Below are 17,524 nucleotides of genomic sequence, written 5' to 3' on the forward strand. Positions count from 1 at the left end.
CCAAATGCTGCAGCAGCCTCTGATGCTGCCCATTGGGGAAGCAGGTTGGGTTGCCTGCATTTCTCCATCCCCAGTAGCTCCTGGAGCTTTGTTCCTGCAGTGGTGCACACACCCACCCAGCACTGCAGCTCTTGCCCAAGGAGGGGGTCACAGACCCCACTGCAAGCCCAATATTTATATATTTGAAAACAACACTCATGTCTTCCCCTCTCCTTCTTACCTCCCAGCAGTGCAGCAGTCTGGCAACGGGAGGTAGCAGGACCCAGCTCCTGTCCCAGGGAGCTGCTGCAGGGGAGACCAGCCTCCATCGCCACGCTGGCATCCCAACTCCTCCAGCCTCTAATGAGCAAAGCCTGGGAAACAGCATACAAGAGAAAAAAAAAAAAACCCTTTTTAGCCCCTAAAACACCCCTCTCTGCCTGCAGCCTGGTGGGCTGGGTGTGGGGAGGGCAAGGGTCCGGCCAGCACATCCTCAGCCTGATGCAGACAACACTGACCATTTTCTAGGCTAAATTTTCAAAATGCTTAAAAAAAAAAAAATTCCAAGAAACAAGCAGGCACTGTTAACCTTCACCCAGGTCCTGAACTGCCCCCAAATCCCTTTGGGATTTTGAATTTCCAGCCTCAGCCAGCCCCCCCAAACACCACCTTCTCAGCTCTGCATCACCTCTGCTCCCATACCCCAAATCTGGGGTTTGGTCCTCGATAAAAGGTTGGAAAAAAATACCCAACTCCCACCCTGGGTCTGGCACCAAACACCAGGAACAAACTGCAGAGCACCGAAATCAAATGTTTATGCTGATATTTATTACAGCAGGGGAAGGGGGAGACGGGGGGGAACCATTTCATTCAAAAAACCATCCCATACCAATGAAGACAATAATTTAGCTATTCATTTTAAAATACATTAAAACCGGTCCTTTCATTTCCTCACGTCAGAACAAAAAATTAAAAAAAAAAAAAAAAAGGAAAACCCCCCCCAAAACCTGAACAAGATGAAAAAGTGGAAAAGGTAAAAAGTTGACCCCTTGGGGAGCCCCTGGGTATGCAATGCAACAAATCTGCATTCAGTTACTTGGAAAATATTAACCTGGCTGTAACTATGAGACTGACACCCTCAGACCCCCCATCCCACCCACCCCTCCCAACTTTCTACAGGTAAAGTACAATGAAAATGGCCTAGGAAAAAGAAGGCAAACGTTAAAAAAAAATTATTGGTATTACACACTAAAAAAAAATGTTTTGTCATCTCATGTCTTGCAGTCAGAATAATAAAAACAAGCCAAATGTCCCCCAAAAACATTTCAATGAAGGGGTGCGGAAAAAAGACATCCCTTTAATAAAACATTATCAACAAATATCGTACACAAACTACAATGTATAATAATTATTTTTTTTTCCCCTCTCGGTAATTTTCGAACCAGACTACAAGGTAAGAAAAAACACTGAAACAAGATACAATGCTTTCAATAATCCGCACAAAGGTCAAATCCAAGGGAGAGAATATTTTACAGGATATACATGGAGCAGAAATGGGAGCTGGAGAAAAACAAAGACCAAACTACAGGATAGTGTCATGTACAGAGATCCCAACCCGCCGCCTTGGCTCATCCCTTCCTCTCCCACCAGAAGGAAGGGCCTTCGATGCTTGCCATTAATTTTTATTTTCTTATTACAGAGCGAGCCTACAGAATAGCAAGGTTACATTTTAACAACAAGAATTCTTTAAAAAATATCTCCATCCAGTTCCAAATTATAGATAAGTGAAATCCTGACAAGAGCACATCTCTAAAGAAAAGAATCCCCTCCCACCCTCCCCCCCCCCCCCCAATACCACCAAAGCAAATAAAACCCCCAGAAATTCCCAAAGTTAGCTGGAGATCACAGTTTCAAAGTCCCAGGTCAGATAAACCCCTTTTTCCCGGTGGATTTAAAAAAAAAAAAAAAAATTATTAAAAAAATCGATTTTTGTAGTGAACCAGCTGAAGGACTCTGGGGAAGGGAGGGACAAGAGATTTCTTCTTGTACTCAGAGGGGGGGGGAAAGACTAACACAGTGCATGCCACAGTCACAGAGAGCAAGATCACGATTCATTCGAGGATGTGATCCTAGAAGGGGTCACCTGCGTTAACAAGTTTATAACGAGGTGGTGGAGTCTCTTCCCCAAAGCAGATCTTGTTAACTGGAGGAGGAAGCGTTGTGCTGCAAACGAACAAAAAAAACCCCCCAAAACAAAAAGAGAAAAAAAAAGAAAAACAACAAAAAAAAGAAAAACAGGCCTTCTGAACGAAAACCACCATTGTAAACTGTCCAGTTTATTTAAAAAAATGACTACAACAGAGACAACATGATTTCATATCTAGACTAGCTTCCTGGTGTCGCACGGCACAAACATACAACAGGTTCGGTTTCTGTCTTTATTTAAAAGAACAAAGCAAAGAGATCGGAGTTGGGTGCTAGAGGCTTCCGTTTGTTTCCAAAAAGAAGTGTCATGTACATATATAAACCCTTCTGCACAAAGAAGGGTCTTGTCATGTCTTGAAATATTTTAAGTTTTGTCCTTCATGTTTTATGGAATAAAAAGTTCAGCCTTTTTATTGCATGAAACTAAACCTGGGGTTTTGGCCCCCGCCACACGTGTCCCTGCCCATACACCTAGCTTCTTCTTCTTCTTCTTCTTGCATAATTCGTTGAGATCCTCCGAACGGCAGCTGACTCTCTTGATCCTGGAGAGGAGGAGGGGGAGGGAAATCACACACTCATCGTCATGCTGGGGGAATACTGCAAGAGAGACAGAGCCACGGTGAGAAACCAGGCGGGTCAGACCCCCGGACATCGAAGAGGGGGATGCAAAAGGAGGCTGATGACAACTACACAGCAACCTAATTGGATCTAATAAACCAGGAAGAGAGGATATGCTGGAGACTCCAATTTATCAGGGCCTAATCTGTGCTGTAACTTGCTTTTCCGGGAAGAAAATCAGCAGAACAGTATGGGGTGAGATGCAATTTAAAACAAATAATTAACATGCACATGTGTATATGCTGCTAATGGAGAAGAGGAGGGATGTCTGCAGCCACCCACGGAGCCTTGAATCAGCCAGGCTGCACTGGGGCTCCTCTCCACCCTGCAGATCCTCCCCCCTACACCAGGTACAGCCCTGTCCCAGCACAGACCCCAGACTTCCACCCACTGGCCTATTCCCTCCTGCCCATTTTTCTGCCCTGGAGCAGCTCACACACGGCATAATCCAGGTCCAAGCCCACCCATCCCCGTGCCGGGACACCTCGGGACTGTCTCCCTGTCCCCAGGCAGGCACTCACTCACATTGTCATTTTGGAAGGAATGGAGAAAGTTGCCTCCCAGCTCCCCGTCGTCTCTTGGAGTGCCCGGGGGATTGCTAATGCCACTTATGTTGTTTGGAGAATTCTGTGGGAGACAGGAGGGGAGGTGGTGAGCAGGTCCCCACGCTGCCCCCCTGAAATGCCACGGGGGTAGGACACAGCCCTGGCCACCCCAGTCACATTCGCTGTGTCCCCATCCATCAGGGTCACAGCAGCACCCCAGTGCTGAGGAAAGGGGAGAGCCCACACACCCACCCTGCAACCCCACTTACTTTTGGAAGTCCATCTATGTCTCCTGACCCTGCACAGGGGAGAGAAAGGAGAAGAGCCTTACTGGGCCTGCAGCCATGGCTCTGTGCCCCTCACACCCTCACTGATTTCCACCCAAAGGCTCTGCTTTGAGCATTGCTGCAAACTGGGGGATGACCCCGGGATGGGAGCAGGCACTGGGATGCTCTGCCAGTGTTCCCAGGGCATGAAGGATCACCGTGGCTCACCTAACGATCCGTTCATGTGATGGGGCTCCATCCCACCCATGCCGCCCATGGGGCCGTCAGAGCCGGGGCCCATCGGGAACTGCGGAAGAAAAAGGTAACAAAACCAAAATCAGCCACGAAACAACCCCAAGCAGCTGCCACGGTGGCTCCTGAGGACTGTCCCTGCCCCAGCCATCCCTCTGGAGCAGGGCAAGGAGGGGCATATCACAGAATGACTGACTGTTAAGGCTGCAAAATTCCCTTGAGATCACCAAGTCTAACAGTCAACTCAGCACCACCACTAAACCATATTCTGAAATGCCAGATCCACACATTTCTTGGACACTTCCAGGGATGGTGACTCCACCACGGCCCTGGGTAGCACATTCCAATGCTCAGCAACTCTTTCCATGAAAAAAATTTTCCTAATATCCAATCCAAACATTCCCTGACATGACTTGGGGCTGTATCACCCCCCAAAGGCTGCGGGGCTCATGGTCCTGTGGGTTCGGCTCTAAAATCTGGCTGGATGGCAGACCCAGAGCCATGGCAGCACAGAGGGCTCCCTCCAACCAGCATTCCACAGGATTTAAGGTTGCCCATATCCCACAAAACCCAGCACCTCGGCCGGAGCAGCAGGACCGCCGCTCTCTTAATAAGCATAAAAAATTAACAAAGTCGCCCAAGAGTTAATCGCTTTTTGATGGTTTGTTTTATTTCTGTTTTGTAACAAATGGCTGAAATCAATTAAACTGCTTTACTCTCAACTGATGAAGTTAATTATGATTTGTTATGGTATCTGATATGTAAATTATTAGAAAGCAGACTTACATTCGATCGACTGCCTGCGGGCGGTACTGGATTAATCATTGTGTAGATGTTGTCACTTGAATTTGTTGAATCTGTGGAACAGTGAAGCCCAGTAAGTCGGGTGATTAATTCATTTCTTAATTAAAACAAACTCATGCCACTTGAACTCATTCTTTTGTATTTTATCACCCAAAATTCCCTCTAACTACCACCATTTTCTGGCTAATTTGTATTTAATGAAGATCCACAAAGTTTTTAATCACAGAAATTCAACTGTGAAAAATAATTCAACTCCTGGCTAGGAAGGGTGGGGAGGTAATTCCTCACCTTCCTGAGCCCCACAGCATCCAGATCCATAGGCGGATGTAGGAACATGCCCAAATGCCATCCCAAAGCCAAGCAGCCCATGCCACTCACTTCCCAGAAAGCCAAAAGCCACAAAAATTGGTCATTACCAACAGGGCAGGGATCACCTGTGCTCAGCAGTACAACCCCAGGGATGTGAGTTTCCTGGCATGGGAAGGGGCAGGAGCCTGGGAGGACTGGCCCTGGAGAGAGGGGGGGGTCTCAGGGGGCTCATACCTGCAGGGCTGGGCATGATGGGTGTCCCTGGAGGGCCACCGCCACCGGGCGGACCCTGCGGAGACAAAGCTCGCATCAGATGTGCAAACATGAGCATTGCCCACCTTTCCATGTTTTCAAACACCTCCCCCAACTCCCACCCCGCCAAACCCAGGCCCAGTCACCTCCCATGGCACTGATTCCCACCCAGGACCACGCGAACTCCTGACAAAAGGACAGACAGCTGGGGCAGGAGGACTCACCACATATGTACCAGGCGATGAAGAAGAATATGGGATCTGTAAGGACAAGAGAGACAGATTCAGCCATGGGGGGGTCCCACAGGCTGGGTCCCAGCAGGGCACAGCCAAAACCCCCAGTGCCCCCTCAGCCTGGCCACGATGGGAGTCCCAGCAGCCTAAAAGAGGCTGGGGAACCCCACTGTCATTAGCAGGACTCAGCTAACAGGGAATGATCCCGTTTGCAGGACACTTCCCAACCAACCCAGCTCTTGCCCCAAGACACTCACTGAGTTAGCACTGCTGGGGTTCGGCCACGGTCTACCAGCGCCCGGCCCCCTGGGGACAGAATTAAACAGGGGAAAAAATAAATGTTGTGCTTTCCTCCAGACAGCCCCGAGCCAGCAGTCCAACCTCCCGGCACAGGGATTGCCTTACATGTTAATTCCAGGCATGCCAGGACCTAGGGAGTTGGGTGGAGGTCTCATGCCGCTGCCGTAGTTCTGCAACGATAACCAAGGGTCAGTCTACCGCAACGGGAAGGGACACCAGAGAGACGAGAGAAAGGGGAAAAAAGGCCAATAAACAAACAAAAACCCAAGCGTGTCTGTGTGCAAAAATGAGCTTTAAAAAACAAATTAATGACGATAAGCCTAAGAGGCAATCGTGTTCACAAAAAACCAGGCAGCTGAATATGGATGGGATCCAGGCAGAGCCCCAAAGTTCCCCCTCCTCGCTCTTTGTGGAGGGAAAACATCCCCCTCCCAGCTCTGGGAGACAATTCTGTTCACAGTCCCCAGCAACAGCCTTTTGGATTTTTCCCTCTGTGCAGGAGAAAACAGGGGCAGGAGGAGAAAAGGCACCACTTGGAAGGTTCCTGCTGCAGTGTAAGGATGAGGAAAGTCTGCATGAGCTCCCCCCAAGATGGAGCATTCCTTGCTCCCTGGATGGCTGCTGGAGTAGGGAAAACCAAGCCAGGCTTGTTTTTCTGTTGCTCCCCAGCTCTCTGCTCCATCCCCTGGAGCGGGTCTGCAGCCGCGGGGAGTGGGCGAGGACAGGCAGCCCCCTGGGCCTCCTCTCCTGCCTTATTCCTCCCTGGCTTAGCCTCCAGCTGGGACCAGGAGCCTCAGATCTGCATGCCTCCTCTCCTAAAACCAGCTCTAGTACAAAGCCAAGCCCAAGGCAGAGGAGGAAGAGGAATCCCCCGAATGCCGCGCTCCATTTGGTCTGTGCTTTGCTCCCTGTGCCCTCCAGGCGACGTGCAGCCGGATTTAGGTCGCGCTGCCGCTCTTCCCCTCCCACCTCCCTCTCTGTAATGCATCTTTTTGGATTGTATTTCTGCCATTTAAAGAAAAAACTGCTACAGCAGGAGGAGGGATGGCTGGCCACTTCCTACACCCCAGCCCCTTGGAGTGCTCCAAGATGGATTTTAAGTTCAATGCTTTAGTGCTGTCAATTTTTACCTGGATTTACGGATGCACCAGTGCATGGTGCCCTGCTGAGGGCATCACCAAAGTTTGTTTTGAAAAGGCAGAAAAGGGTTTTCCCCAAACAAATTACCAGCAAGTCCTTAATTGATTGAAAATTCAGCCATTTACACTGAATAGCAGCATCAAACCCCTTGTTTTAAAAAAAAAAAAAGGGCTCAGCATTTTTAATTGGAGTTGAAAGGCTGGAAAACGAAGCCAGCTGAAAGATGCTCAGGGAGGGTGGGGAGGGAACGCAGCTGTGCTGAGCGACCTGGGCAAGGCACCACCAAAACCCACAGAGCTACAAACCCTCTTCATATCGGTGCTGGCAAACCCTGTCCTGGCTTCTGCAGAGCTACAAATGGGACTCTTAAAGGGAAAAAGGCAGCGGCAATCAGCTGAAAGGGATGATTCATCACTGCTGTGTAATAAGGAGCTGCTGTCAGGATGCCGGGATGTCCTGGCTGGATGTTCTGCAGCCCTCTGGAATTGTTTGAGCAGTATTTAGGAAGGTCCCAATACAAAACTTAAAGGTAAACAAGCCCTGGGCACACAAGGTGTGAGGGGCTGCTGGGTCTGAGTCGGTATTTTTGGTGGCTGCCTGCGCAGGCGCCGATTCCTGGATGGCTGCGGGGAGGCAGCGCCTGCGGGTGCCAGATTGGGAAGCCCAGCGCTTCTCCAGGGAAAGGCTGCCGCTTAAAAAACCTCTCCCCAATGTACACACACAGGGAACGGTGGAGTCAAAAATAAAGCTCTGAACATTTCACAACTCCTGCCGGCTCCCAGAGCCGCCGCCATCCCACGCGGCGCTCAGCGCGCGCTCGCCGCTTCCAAGTTTCACGGCGAGCTCTGGCAGTGGGAAGCAGCCTCCCCCGGGCAAGCCGCCGCCACTCGCCTTGGCGCAGGCCACGCTAGCAAAATGCATTTTTTCTTTTTTTATTTTGGGTGTAATCCTTCAGGAAAGGAGGATTTTAAGCACAGCAGCAGCGCTATGAGATGGCTTGCCTGCGAAACGATGCTCGCGCAGGATTTTTGTCCCCTATCCTAGGATGGATGGAGATGGCCGAGCACCCCCAAGCAGCATCCTCAGGTTGGTGCTAAAGAGATGATACAACTCCCTCTTTACACAACATCCACTTATCTCAACAGTCTCCAGGGGAAAAACAAAACAAAACTCCAGCGCACCCGCTCGTCTCCTGACAGACTCTGATCCTCGCGCTACAAACTCCACGTAGGCGACGATGCAGAGAGGATAAACCTCCAACCAAAATATGGTAATCTGGTTTTGAAGTCTCATAGAAGGAACAAACAGGAGTGAGTCAACAACAAGCCACTCCATAAAGTGAATCAACGGAACGACAGCATGTATTAACCCAGATCTGCTTAATTTCAAGAGTTTACTCCCCTTTCCTGAAATAGAGAGCTCAAGCAGGCAGCAGGAAGGGCAGGTGGAGGGGAACCTCGCAGGGGAAAGCCTTATTCCCTTGCTCAAGGGATCTTTGCCATTTCTTTTTATTTATTAATTTCAAATGCAAGCCTCCTTTCCCTTTCCTGCTGTTAGGGTCGTAACTGTTTCCCAGGCAGGCAGTGTAATGCACTCAAAGGCTGCTCCGGTGCGGAGCTAAGTGCCATCCCCTCTGACAGAAGGGCAGGAGGGAGGCTGCAATACCCTTAATGAGCTCTGAAGACCTCACTCCTGTTAAAAGGAGGGATTTCCAGATGCAAGCCTAATGTAAAACGCATTAACACTAATGGGGGGACAGGGTGTGTTGGGGGGGGGAACTCCCAGCCCTCTGAGCCCCAGGAGGTTGTTCCCACGGTTTGTAGGATGCACTTTGGCACAGGGCTTACCTGCGGACCGGGACCCATGGGGCCCATCCCTCGTGGAGGATTCATCCTTTGCATGGGGCCGCCCATGTTAGGGTGCCCTGTTGGGAGGAAAGCAGGGGTGTTACGTGGCACCGCAGCCACTCTGGGTCCCAAATTAACAGCTGATTAGGAACATCAGCGCTCGACCCTCCTCTGCTGGGTTTACCTTGCTGTCGCGTGGGATCCATCGAATTGGGCAGCAATGGCTGTGTACCGGGAACGGCACCCGGGGGCTGTGAAAGCAAGGGAGCAAGATTAAAAAAATAAATCCTGCATCCTGCTGCATCCTGCTGCATCCCACATCCCACTGTGTCCTTCTGCATCCCACATCCCACTGCTACAGCCTCCAGGTGTTTGCCTCCCTCATCCTTCTGCAAACCCCCTCTAAACCTTAAACAAGGCGCCAGCGTTTTCTCCTCCCGCCAGGCTGCGTGCTCTTGTACTTTAGGGAAGCAGGGGAAAACCCAGACTGAGCAGGGCAGAGGTGCCAAATCCAGCAGGGAAAGGTGAGGAGCAGGATGGTACCTTGGTAACACACAGCACCAGGGCCAAACCAGGCAGTGATTCACTGGCTGTGGTGGGGAGATGCTCCATGTGTAGCAGAGCAGGGCTGGGACCCACCCCCACACAGGCTGAGGGGAAGCTGAATGCTCCCCCTCCCCAGACTCCCATTCCACTCGGGCAATGCTGCTATTTAAGCTTCAAAGGCTACTCCAAACAGATAAAGAGGAAGAAAAATGCAGATACTGTCTGCCTGAGGGAAGCAAACTGTAAACAGTTTTGCTACGGCACTGCTTTTTACTTGGATGCCAATACAGAGGATCCCAGGGCTGGAGCACAGCACAGGCCCTGGGTGCACATGGCTGTGCTGAGGCAGAATCAGCCCAGTCCCAAGTTTTTTGCAGGCTGGAAGCTGGCAGCAGGAGGAAGATAAACCAGGAGGGTTGCAGAGGTGGATATTTACACTTCTGCTGCCTGACCTTCCTGCCTGCCTGTTTATTCCTCTTATCCCTCAGGATGTGACCATAACCTTGCTGAGCTCTGCCTAGGTACAAACATGTGCTTTATATGTGGTGTTTGGGGGAATAAAATGAAATCATTCTAATTAACTTTACCCACTCCTGGATGCTTGATCCTGCTGTGGGAACAGCCTCCCCAAACCAGTCTCTCCTGCCTCTCCTGCCTGCTCAGTTTGCTGTGCTCACCTCCAGCAGAGCTCAAGACGAGCCCAGAACCACTGCAGGATGGGGTCCTGTTAAAACTGACCCATGAGGAGGTGCAGTGAATTAATACCTTGTTAGAACAGCCACCAGTGCCCTGGGTGGAAAGCTCTTCCAGCCACCCTGGCACGGGGGTCCTCCACTAGCCCCTTCTGGGTTTTTCTCAGCTACATCTCAGCTGTCTGACTATCAGTCAGCAAGTTCCAAAGATTCAAGCCTCAAATTCAGGAAGCACAAACCCAGAGCAAGCTGGTACACCCTATTTCCTGACTATCCTGCTCTTTCTGCTAATTAGACCTACAGGAAAATAACACTGATAGCCAAAAAACAAGCTCCCGGGGTAATTTTTGCAGAGACACCTCTGCTGCTAAAAGGAATTACAGGTTTCCTTTAATTTCCCTTTAGTGACAAATAACCTCTGGCTTGGTCATTACCCTATGGATCTGCACAGCATCATTGGGAAGGAGACAAATTCCTTAACCAAAGGCCACGCATGCGTCCAGGCAAGGCATGGGGTGGAAGCCTCAGTCCATAAGGCCAGAAACAAACTGCCCTTGTATAAGCTGGGATAAGAGGATAAACCCAACCCAAAAAATTCAGCAGTGACCTGCCTCGCTTGACCCTGCCGCTGATCTAAACGCTTGGTCAACCCAGCAGCAGGATTATCTTCATCACTTTAATTTTCTGCGATTGCAGGGAAAATCCAGGCGGACAGCGAGCACGCGGCACGGCACAGCCCTGCTGGGAACACCACGGGCGGAAAGCAGCACATTCCCCGCGGCTGTTCCCACCCTGGATAGGCCCAAACCTCAACATAAAATTAAACTACCATCGTTAAGTGACACCTGATGCTCCAGCACTAGGAAAAAGGAGGGTGACCAAAGGAGGCAATGCTTGCCACCCAAACCCAAGGAGCATCTGCAGGACACCTGGCCCTCGTCCCCCTTCCCAAATAACAGCTATCCCTAGGAAATGTGGAATCCCGGGAGTGCAGTACCTGGTTGCCCATCCTGATGGGGGGCCGGGGACCTCCGGCGTAGCGCGGCGACATGAACGGCTGTGGGGACACAAAAGGGGGTCAGGGCTGAGCTGTGGGGAGGCAGCACGCTCCCCACGCACGCTGGTTAGCCTGTACACACTGCTTTTGGTATTTCTGTGGTTTGTTTTGCTTTTTTTTTTTCTGGAGACATCCTTTTTAAAAAAGTTATGTTTCAAAAGGGAAAAAAAAAAAAAAGAAAGGTGTCTGGAGTCTGTTTTTTAGACATTTTCTCTGTAGGTTTATTGTTTGAGAGCGTGTTTGACATCGGCAATACTAGGTGAGGCTGTTAAAATTAGTGCATGGGTGGGAAACCCTGAGTGTTAGATAATGTTCAAGTTTAAATATATAGAGATATATTAAAAAAAAGTGGCAAATAAGCACATACAGACACGCACACACAAAAAACCCCAGTGCTAAGTACTGAAAAAAAAAAAAAAAAGAAGAAAGGCTTAAAGTTACTTCTTTTTACAACTGCTGCTACTAACAGAAGCTTAAAAACCCACATCAAGTTAAATTTCTCAGGCTACCTTGGGCAGGTAAAACAGTCTGATACCCACGATTGACTTCTCAGTTCATTGACAACTGCATATCCAAAAAACAAAAAAAAAAAAAAAAAAAGAAAAAAAAAGAAAAAAAAAGAAAAAGAGAAAGAAAAAAAAAAAGAAAAAAAAGGGAAAAAAACCAACATTTTGCTTTGGAGCTGGGGTGCCCGGGAGGATGCTCCCCGGGGAGCGGGTACCCGCTGCCCAGCATGCTTACAGAGGGGGGAAAAAAGAAGTAAATCGAGCGCACGTCCCGGTTCACAGCCCTACCCATCACTAGTGTCTTTACCTGACTGTGGGGTCCCATCATGCTGCTAGGATTGTGGGGTGGAGGCTGTGCGTGTGGCGAGGGCTGTGACCCAGGCGGTCCCTGTGAGGTCAGACAGTAGAAGGAGGTTATAGATTAGCACATGAAAGCGCAGAAAGAGCTAAAAAAAGGATTCACGGGTGGACCTGTTTAGTTGGGGAGTCAGTTCTCCTGGTTTTAAATTATTGTTTTTTCCTTTTTTTTTTTTTTTGTTTCTAAAATTGAGTTTCTATTCATTTGCAGCCAAACAATGAGTTATGATATATGCAAAAAAAAAATATTTTCAAAATCAGAATATCTGTCAAAATACAGTGGCCACATTGAGGGTAAACGGTCCAGTGGTTCAACCAAGTCTGCAATGATAAACACACAGGGAAACACTTTGCAGGGGCGTGCAACGAGGAAAAAAAAAATATATGCAGGAGAGGACCAGAGAGGTTGGGGGGAAATACAAAAAACACCCCCAAACTGAAAAAAAAAAAAAAAAAAGAAAAAAAAGAAAAATTAAAAAAAAAAATCTTTTTTTTTCCTCTCTCATCCCAAAGGTTGGAAACACCTCTGGGTTTGTGTTTTGACCGTGGTTCACTGGAGGTGCTGGAGTGAGCGCGGAGGACGAGAAGCACGTCCCAGCTCATGCTTGGGCAGCGTTTGGCTGGCACAACCGGGGCTGCACCGCCACACTGAAGGGATGCAACATCCTTCCTCGAGGTGGATTCCCTAAGGATGCGAGTAAAATGGCTTGCGAGCAAAGAAAGGATGTCTAGGGGAAAAAAGGAGAGATTAGTTGGTGCAGGTTTAAGGCTGCAATGCAGCAGTCGCTGACATTTTGGGCTTGAACGCCCACTTTGGTTTTTCTTTTTTTTTTTTTTTTTAAATTTCCCTTAAAAGCACAAAATGAAAATTTGCTTGGAAAAATCGCGAGCTCGGTGCAAGAAACATACCGGTGCGTGTTAACATGAGGAAAGAAAAAAAAAAAAAAGTATTTCTTGAGTCAAAGGAGGTGTAATTGGTAGAGAAAGCACAGGAGCTCTGTCAGTAGGTGATGGGAAGCGACGGCAGGCTCCAGGACCGGCGCCGGAGCAGATGTTCTCTACCTGCCTCGTTACTAATTTCAACAAGTGTTCGCCTTCTAGCTGCTGCCAGCAATGGCATGGTTTGTTACCATGAGCAATTTTCTTAATTAACAGACATTAATTAGCCATTTAGCAATTTTGCAAGCATTTGTTTAGCAGCTTTCCTAAACATGAATACCACTGTGATAATGGTACTGATTAGAGGGTCCCCTAATTAACAGTACAGGGAAGGAAAATTGAAATCACATAAATTAAAAAGGGAGGGGAAGTTAATGAAGGCAGGACATATTTGCACCTGCAAATCTTTTGTACGGTGGAAACTTGAGTGCAATGTAAATAAAGTAAGAGGGTGGGTTTTTTCTTCTTCCCCCTTTTTTTTTTTTTTTTTAATTTTTTTTTAAATTTGAATGGTTCGGCGGTGAGATGGAGCCAAGCGGATTTAAAACCAACAGCCTCCTGCCAGCCTCTCTGCTCCAGCCGCTGAAACCCCACCACTTACACCACCATTTATTCTCCAGGAGCCAAAAGGAACCAGGCCCTGCCCTTACTGCCTGGCCAACCTCATCTGGACCAGGTCACAGCACCTCAGGACAGCCCTCCCCCTGCCTTCTCCATCCATGTCCCACCAAAGTGGAGAAGACAAACCTTTGAGGTCCAACTGCAGCATCAACCTCCTTTAGCAGAAGTCCTCTCCAGGCATTGAAGTTGACTTATTTCTGCTTCTGAGTTGCTAAGTCTGTCTGTGAATGCAAAGTGCAGCAAGAGCAGCACACAGCTCCCACTATCCCCCAGTGAGGTCTGGCCACCACCAAAGCCCTTCCTACATGCCTCAGCCACAGGATTTGGGGTAGGGAAGATTAGAAGAGGTGAATGAGTGATGAAACCAATTGGAAGGTAAAAACCAGGGCTGGCAGAGGCCAAACCTCAAGCCCCATCACTGCAAGCGTCAGTGTCCCCCATGATGCCTGCCTTGTGCTGCAGGAGGGGGTCATTGTTGTCCAGGTACCGACGTCCTTCCCCTCGTATCCCACAGCAGGTGAGGATGTGGGGTGAACAGGTATCAAACACGTGGGAGACACGGCCACCTGAAAGCACCCTGGCTGGGCCTGAAGGTGATGCTCTGGCTCTGCATTTCGAGCTGCAGAGCAAACAGTGTTTGATTATTGGAGAAAAAGCATCTATGGGACATGGCAGCATTTCCACCAGAGAAAAATCCCCTGTGGCAGCTGGATCCAGAGAGCATCCGCTGTTTGTGCTGCTGAGTGCATCCTCTGGAGCGTGGTCCTGCCCCAACACCAAGGCTGCTCCCGGGATGCTCCAGGCTCGGCGCCGCAGCATCCTTGCCCTTGCATTATCCCATGTGGTACCGTTCCCAGAGGACACTTCTGGATAAGGTGATGCCCAGCTTGTGCAAATGTTTTGGCAGGCAGGTAGGAGATGAAAGCAGCTTTTTTATTTTTCCTTCTTTTCTTGCTTTTTCCCAGCAGCAGCATCCAACACGCTCGCTCGGAGCTGCGACTGCCGCAGCCCCCTCGGCACGGCTGCCCTGCTCCGTCAGGAACGCAGCCCCTCTGGACAGTGTTATCTCCATAAATATTTACAGATGTTTCCAGGCTGGGACCCGTGTAGGGCTAGGAAGGCCTGCCACAGCGGTTGCCTTTTCGCACGGAATTGCCTCGCTGCAGAGGAAGCGGCAGATGCTCCCGATGGATCATGGCAGTTGAGACAAGTGTTTTGCAGAGACGACTTGTGGGCACCAACCAACAGAACATCCCTTTTTTCTTAAAAAACCCTGTGTTTAGCAGTTATTAACTACTCCTGTTAAAAGAGGACGTTGAACACATGCCATCCTGCTTCCTCCACATCCCTCTGTCCAGCCCTGGAGACACATCCCTGCGGCACAGCTCCTTCTGACACTCCATGCTGGGCAAGCAGGACCTGCTCTGCAGTTGCTTCACTCTCATCCCCAACCAGCGCTCTCTCCAACCAGAGAAACTCCATAATCTAATAAGTTTTCCCTTTTTTCCCCAAATTGGACACTCTTGTGTGTGGGGTTGTTCTTCATCTTCCTGTAGCTGCCTCAAAAAACACCAAAAACAAGTCCACAGCTGAAATGGTGTTAGAGGAAACTGTTTCCAACAGCTGTCAGTGCCCCAACCTCTGCTCTGCTTCATTTTTTTCTCCCCTCTACACTCCAGGGACTTTCAAAGCCCAGCCTGGCTTGCCGGACAGCCGAAGTTTGCTGCCACAGCTGCTTCCTACAGGGAGTTTCCAGGAGATCAGGTTATTTCCACTCTGTCTTTCATGAGCTCGACTCCTCAAACTTCTTGTAAAATATTAAAGATGGAAAATGGCATGAGCAATCATAGCTCTGCGTGTGTCAATTTATGTTTCCAGTGTAATTCACCACAAATGGATCATGTTTTATGGGCTACATACTTTCAGCTAATGGGGGAGTTTTGCTATTTAAAAACATTTTCAAGCACCTCTGGGGGTGGCAGAACAAGGCAGGACGGTACGAGAAGGCAAAGCATCGCTGCCATGAGACACCGATGGTTTCGAGATAGCAATAGGGAGGCATCTTGTGTTTAAAATACCTGCCCCTGCCTGCCAGTTTTGATGTTAGAAAATACTAAAATAAATTAGATGGATATTAATTGAAGCCATGCCTGGGTTTATTGGAGAGGAGCTTTATTTCTACTGAAGGAGAGAGATGTTTTGCAAGTTGTCAAGAAAAAAATGAGGTATCACTTTAGCCTTTAGGAGAGATGCTCCAGTTGCCTTCAAAGAGAAAGACCCTGGTTGACTTCCAGCATGTGGTGCTGGGTGAGGACCTTCCCGAGAGAGGGCAAGGCGAGGCCAGGAGAGGTTAGACAAGGCAAGGCAAGGCAAAGCAAGGCAAGGCAAAGCAAGGCGAGGTTAGGCAAGGCAAGGCAAGGCAAGGCAATGCAGCAAGGCAAGGCGAGGCGAGGCGGGCCAAGTTCCCCCGCAGACAGCGAAAGGCAGTCGTGGGCAGGAGCTCTGCCTCGCCTGCAGCTGGGGCTCCCAACTGCAGAAGCCTGGTTTTAAGGAATATGTTTAACACAAGCTCTTCAGGAAACAAACCCGTGTCAGCCAGAGCCAAGAACAGTCACCTCCATCTGGCTGGAGCACCCGAGAGAAAGTTGACTGCAAATCCCACCATATGCTCCAGACGCTCGGTACAAAAGCCTCGGGCATCCTACTAAACTTCCAGAAAAAAAACTTTCTCTGATGCTTGCTTTTCCTTTCCTCCAGCTTGTAGGCTACCTTCCTTCAAACCCTGCCTGGTGCAGGCTGGTACCAAGTTCTACCCCAGGATTTTGGGAAGAGCAGCCTGGTTTTATGGCTCTTGTGCTGCCTCACAGGAACTGGCTAACCAGAGCTGGTGGCACCTGCCGAGCAGTGCCAAATCCCACTGAGACATCAGGACAGCTGGGCAGGGGGAAAATGGTGGCCTCCAAGGAGGGAGCAGGACAACATGGACCCCTTCCTATTGTCCCTGGCTTTACCATCCTCACCCCACGGGCGACCTCACCCAAAGAGGGAGGTCTCCAGGATGTGGGGAGGAGAGGCGGGGAGGGCAGGGGATGTAGGAAGGGAGCCCCCCGGGCTCTGGAGCCCCCGGTCCTCCCCAGCTCCAGAGGTCTGTCTGCATTAGGGGGCAGTGTGGGAACACGGAGCAGCCGGTGCTTTGTTTTGGTGCATCTCGGCGCCGAGCCGCTGATGCATAGCTAACGCAGCACCGACATTGATTTATGGTCAACTTTCCATTTCATCAGCGCGGGGTACGGGGCGGCGCTGGGGAGAGCAGGCATGGCTGGGGGGCTGCTGACTTGCTCCCCCCCTCCCCCTCATTTATTTAGTGGTATAAAGGTGTGATATTAATTGCTTTCAATTTTTCCTTTTCCTTCCTGTATTTCTCTGGCACCCCCCTGTCCCTCCTGCAAGGGATCTGCACCCCGGCATGAATCCAGCTTTCAAAACAAAAGCAGGAACGCCTCTGATGACCCTTAGGAGGATGAGCAGAGGGTTTGTTTGCTCATCCCAATGGGACAAAGAGAGAGATTTAAATAAAAGCATCTACCCATGCTGGCCATCAACCCAGCCAACCTTTTGTCCGGAGCGCAGCCGATGCTGTGCCACTGGCTGGCACCATGAAATGCCCCAGCAACCCAGGAGTGCCATGGGCCTCTCCTTTCCCATAATTTTGGGAGATTCTGCAGGCTGCACTTCCCTTGGCCCCTGGCCTGAAGGTGCTGCTGAGCCCTGGCACTGGGAAGGGTATCTCACTGCAAGGCAGTGGCTGTGGATGGGCGCTGTAGCCTGGAGTCCTTCTTGCTTCTCCCTTTCCTGGAACATTCTTTCTTCTCCCAAGCTCACTCACATGGGTTTGGGCTACAGAGTCCCAGGAACAGTCCATATACATTTTCTTCCTTTGCCAATCTGTGGTGGACATCCTCACATTCAGGGCTGGGGGCGGTCATGCACCCCCAGGGTGGTAGTGCAGGGTTTCTGCTACCTGAGCTTTGCCGGTGACTCATTCCTCAGCTCCCT

At 49.8% G+C, this 17,524-nt stretch overlaps 1 protein-coding gene across 2 annotated transcripts in view; it reads right to left on the minus strand.

Moving 5' to 3' along the window:
- Nucleotides 1-785: 785 nt before the first annotated feature.
- The window catches only part of SSBP3 (single stranded DNA binding protein 3), a 55,684-nt gene continuing 38,945 nt past the window's right edge, over nucleotides 786-17,524 (minus strand). Inside the window, exons 6-18 of one of the 2 annotated variants that reach the window (XM_042030754.1) lie at nucleotides 11,859-11,939; nucleotides 10,986-11,045; nucleotides 8,935-9,001; nucleotides 8,751-8,827; nucleotides 5,869-5,933; nucleotides 5,721-5,769; nucleotides 5,455-5,490; nucleotides 5,213-5,267; nucleotides 4,652-4,722; nucleotides 3,842-3,920; nucleotides 3,617-3,645; nucleotides 3,328-3,429; nucleotides 786-2,781 (exon numbers count right to left, since the gene is read on the minus strand). In XM_042030754.1, the coding sequence (XP_041886688.1) occupies nucleotides 2,752-2,781; nucleotides 3,328-3,429; nucleotides 3,617-3,645; nucleotides 3,842-3,920; nucleotides 4,652-4,722; nucleotides 5,213-5,267; nucleotides 5,455-5,490; nucleotides 5,721-5,769; nucleotides 5,869-5,933; nucleotides 8,751-8,827; nucleotides 8,935-9,001; nucleotides 10,986-11,045; nucleotides 11,859-11,939 (801 nt within the window). In that variant the 3' untranslated portion in view covers nucleotides 786-2,751. The remainder of the gene's footprint in view (nucleotides 2,782-3,327; nucleotides 3,430-3,616; nucleotides 3,646-3,841; nucleotides 3,921-4,651; nucleotides 4,723-5,212; nucleotides 5,268-5,454; nucleotides 5,491-5,720; nucleotides 5,770-5,868; nucleotides 5,934-8,750; nucleotides 8,828-8,934; nucleotides 9,002-10,985; nucleotides 11,046-11,858; nucleotides 11,940-17,524) is intronic. The other variant, XM_042030755.1, reaches the window with a different exon arrangement.

This window comes from Corvus kubaryi, unplaced genomic scaffold, assembly GCF_017639235.1.
Source record: "Corvus kubaryi isolate FWS band 111438036 unplaced genomic scaffold, C.kubaryi_AGA036_p1.0 37334, whole genome shotgun sequence".
Lineage (NCBI taxonomy): Eukaryota > Metazoa > Chordata > Aves > Passeriformes > Corvidae > Corvus > Corvus kubaryi.